The following is a 3,816-nucleotide window of genomic DNA, read 5'->3' as shown; positions in this document are numbered from 1 at the left end:
CTTTATAAGAAATAATAGGAGTTGCTTTTATTTCAGGGTGCCATTTTTATTAAAGTACTTAAAACTTTTGGTGCAAAAATGTTCTTTATTTTTAAAAATGCAAACAATACTGAAGTATATAAAGTAAAAACTGGTCCATCACATTCCCCATAGTCACTGTTAACAGCATTAACATTCATCTTCCCAAATCTAGATTTACTTCCTGCAACTTGCTGCTCTAACCCTGGATCTGGGAGATGTTTAAATGTCCCAACATACAGATACCTTACTGTTTCATAGTATTTCATGGAGCAAATGTGCCATAATTTCCCTACTGATGGACATTAAAGTTGTTCTTCATATAAAACATTTTCAAATATAAAACATTTCATATATAAAAACAAAATCATAGTGTCTTTTTTGTACACATAGCTGCTCATTTGTGAGAATAATTTTCTAGGTTTGATTTCTAGGAATTGAATGAAATGTCAACGAGTCTATGTGTTTTGCATTTTGTACATGGTATGAGTTTTTTTAATATCCTAAATTTTTTTCCTGTTTTTCATTTGTTAAAAGTTAGCTGTATTTCCTTGAGTTTTTTTTTTGTGGCTCTAGTTTAACATCTAGAAAACTGCTGACACAGTTTAAAGAAGCCCCTCTATAGAGGACTAAAGAAGCTGGGAAACCATGGAGGAAAGAATTAAGGCTCACTTGGGGAAAGCCACACAACTCACTAGCAGCCCTATGTGCCTGAGAAAATGCATCAAAACAAACAAGTATATGGAAGTCAAGAAAAAAATGAAAGTGCTAGGTATTCAACACCACGTGAACAAAGAGGTTAAAAAACCCCTAAAGCCTTAACTAGTCTTAAATGATGCAGTAAAATGTGCCCATTCATATGTGGACCTGTATTTCCTTAAATGTAAAATAATGTTATGTGGCTGTATTTTTAAACATTCTGATTTCTCACAAGTTTCAAGTATTTCATGATGTAAGCCTGCCTATTTTTCACAAAGACTTGTGCTGCTCAAACCAGAGACATGTTTTGGAACAAAGTGCCTTCAGCAAATTTTTATAGAGCTGCCTTCAATTTCCCAACTCTTGGAGTTGCCATTGTGGCGCAGTGGAAATGAATCTGACTGGGATCCATGATGATGCAGTTTGGATCCCTGCCTCACTCAGTGGGTTAAGGATCTGTGAGCTGTGGTGTAGGTCACAGATGTGGCTATGTAGATCTGATGTTGCTATGGCTGTGGCGTAGCCTGGCAGCTGTGTCTCTGATTCAACCCCTGGCCTGGGAACTTCCATATGCCGCAGGTTCGACCCTAAAGAGCAAAAAAAAAAAAAAAATTCCCAACTCTCCTGTCACGAGACAGACCTGAATGTGTGTGTGTGTGTCTTGTATTCAGCTCCTGGAGCCAAACTCTCTGTTACTAGTTGGCTAAGGACTGAAGTCCTGGACATTGACAGGATACAACAGTAGCTCAAGATTTAGCGCATATATATATACATAGCATGTATATATAACAAATGAAGGGTCAAGTCCTTTTACCTCGACATATCCAAAATAAAGAACACATTAAAATTTTCATAGGCTTGGATTTCAGAGAAGTCTGAAAGAAGCTGCACATAACATTTCTTTTCTTCTCTTTTACAACATCTTCCTCTGTGTTCTTTTAAAAATATTCTTGAGATGACTTACTGATATAACCTATGGAGACAGCTGTGGCAGAAGTTTCATCTAAGGGCACAATAACCAAGAGGTCTCTCTCCTGGATGAATTCTCAGATGCCAAATGAGATATTTCCCATGGTCCAATGGTTATATTCAAAAAGTCTTTTCCCAGTCTCAGTGCTCTGATGCTGACTGAGGTAGGCCCACCTGCAAAAGGTCTTCCTATGTATCTTACAGTCATAGAGATTCTCTCCATCATGAATATTTTAAGAGATGAGTAGCAGCTTCAGGCTTTGCTATAGTCACTGCATTCATAGCAGTTCTCTATAGCAGGACTCAAATGTCAAGGGAAAGAAAAGGTGTCACAAAAGGATTTCCCATGTTATTTGCATGTGACAGTTCTTTTTTTTTTTTTTCCCTCCAGTGTGGCTCTCAAAAGCAGAGTGGTGGGCAAAGGCCTTTCCACATTCCCTGCACTCGTAGGGCTTCTCTCCAGTGTGACTCCTCATGTGTCGAGTGAGGGAATAGCTGTAGTATAAAACCTTTCCCACAGTCTTTACACTCATAGGGCTTTTGTGTACCATGGGTCACACCATGTTGGGAATTAAACTGAGTAGTAGGTGAAGGTCTTTCCACATTCACCGCATTTGTAGGGCTTCTCCCTGGTGTGAATTTTCACCTGTCGATTTAAGGAAGAGTTATAGTAAAAGGCTTTCCCACATTCTCTGAAACAAAAGGGTTTTTCTCCAGTGTGGGTCTTGTTATGCTAGGCAAAAACAGAGTGGTGTTTGAAAGTCTTTCCACCTTCACTATACTCATAGGGCTTCTGGCTAGTGGGAATCTGCTGGTGGTACACAAGGTGTGTCCTACAGCTGAAGACCTTCTCACACTCTACACACTTATAGGGCTTCTCCCCAGTGTGAATCCTCCTGTGCTGCATAAAGTCTACCTTTTTAAGAAAGGTTTTCACACACTCCTGGCATTCATAAGGCTTTACTCTGGTGTGAATCAGCTGATGTCGAATAAGAAGGCAATTCTTTTTAAATGCGTTTTCCTCATTCTTTGCATTTGTAGAGGGTTTTCCCTGCATGAACCAAGGTGTCTTTACTTGGTCCCTGTGAGTCACACTCATGGAGAGCATCTCCGGCAGAGTCTTGCTTTTGTAAATCCCTTGAACACAGACTACCATTTGTCCCCACCCTGCTGCATTCCAGGCTAATCTTCTTAAGGAGGGGCCCTTTATGGGAGGCCATAACTGGCTTTAAGTGACCTTCCTGCATTTCCAACAACCCTTCCCGATCTCTGGCTTGCCCCAACCTGCAGAGCCTTTTGGTTCCCTGAGTCAGTCTCCCCTGGGGTAAGGTTCACCTGGACAGGTGCTTCAGCCAACCTCCCTTCCCCCACTCTTACATCTTCCACAGTGAGTTCGACTCTGACGTGGGAGCAGCATGGCTCAGTGAGACAAAGGGTCTGCAGGTCTCCAGCGTCTCTTCCCAGAACAGTGTCTTCTGGGCCTGATCCAGCTGTCCAACTCCTAACAGGTGAAGGTCTCCGACACATCCTACACCTCCACCCAGGATGCTCCCGCAATCGAGCAAGACAGATGTCCAAGCGGTACCTGTGCACAGTGTACCTCTGACTTCAGGTACCAGGGAGCCCTGAACACAGCCGCCAGCAGGGCTATAATTCCCAGAGGCTCCAGTTTACTCCTTTGCTTCTGGGAATCGAATTTTCAGATATTCTGGAAGGAAGTTCACAGGTGTGGCTGGAGAGCTCACTCCAGTTGTGTCAGGGAGAATCGCCAAATGTGCACGTGCACATGGCTGCAAGGAGTTTGGTTTTGCAGGGTGTGGGGAGAAAAAGAACCCCACTTTCCACTGTATTTTATCCACTGACCCACATCACACTGTCCCTAGGGGATGGGGGTATTAAAGTCAGTTCGATCCAACTACTGAGTTGGAGAAGGCTTGGAATTCAGGATCTCTTTTACATTGCTGATGGTTCTGTTGTTAGCAAAACCACATTGAAAAGTTTTGGTGTTGCCACCTAAAGGTCTTTCCAAAGAGCAGCTTTCCCACATATGTCCCAGTAGATGGGTACCACAGGGCTCACGCTAGCAGACACCTGGATAGAGTCCAGGAAAGAGAGTAGATAAATGGCTTA

At 42.4% G+C, this 3,816-nt stretch overlaps 1 protein-coding gene across 1 annotated transcript; it reads right to left on the bottom strand.

Moving 5' to 3' along the window:
• Positions 1-2,015: 2,015 nt before the first annotated feature.
• On the bottom strand, positions 2,016-2,933 carry ZNF80 (zinc finger protein 80). The gene is given in 4 exon segments (XM_053743459.1): positions 2,016-2,189; positions 2,191-2,253; positions 2,255-2,704; positions 2,706-2,933. Coding segments are annotated over 4 exon segments (915 nt in total).
• Between the last annotated feature and the right edge of the window lie 883 nt (positions 2,934-3,816).

This window comes from Phacochoerus africanus, chromosome 1, assembly GCF_016906955.1.
Source record: "Phacochoerus africanus isolate WHEZ1 chromosome 1, ROS_Pafr_v1, whole genome shotgun sequence".
NCBI lineage: Eukaryota > Metazoa > Chordata > Mammalia > Artiodactyla > Suidae > Phacochoerus > Phacochoerus africanus.
Note: the sequence above shows the minus strand (reverse complement) of the source record. Positions and strands in the feature narration are given on the sequence as shown.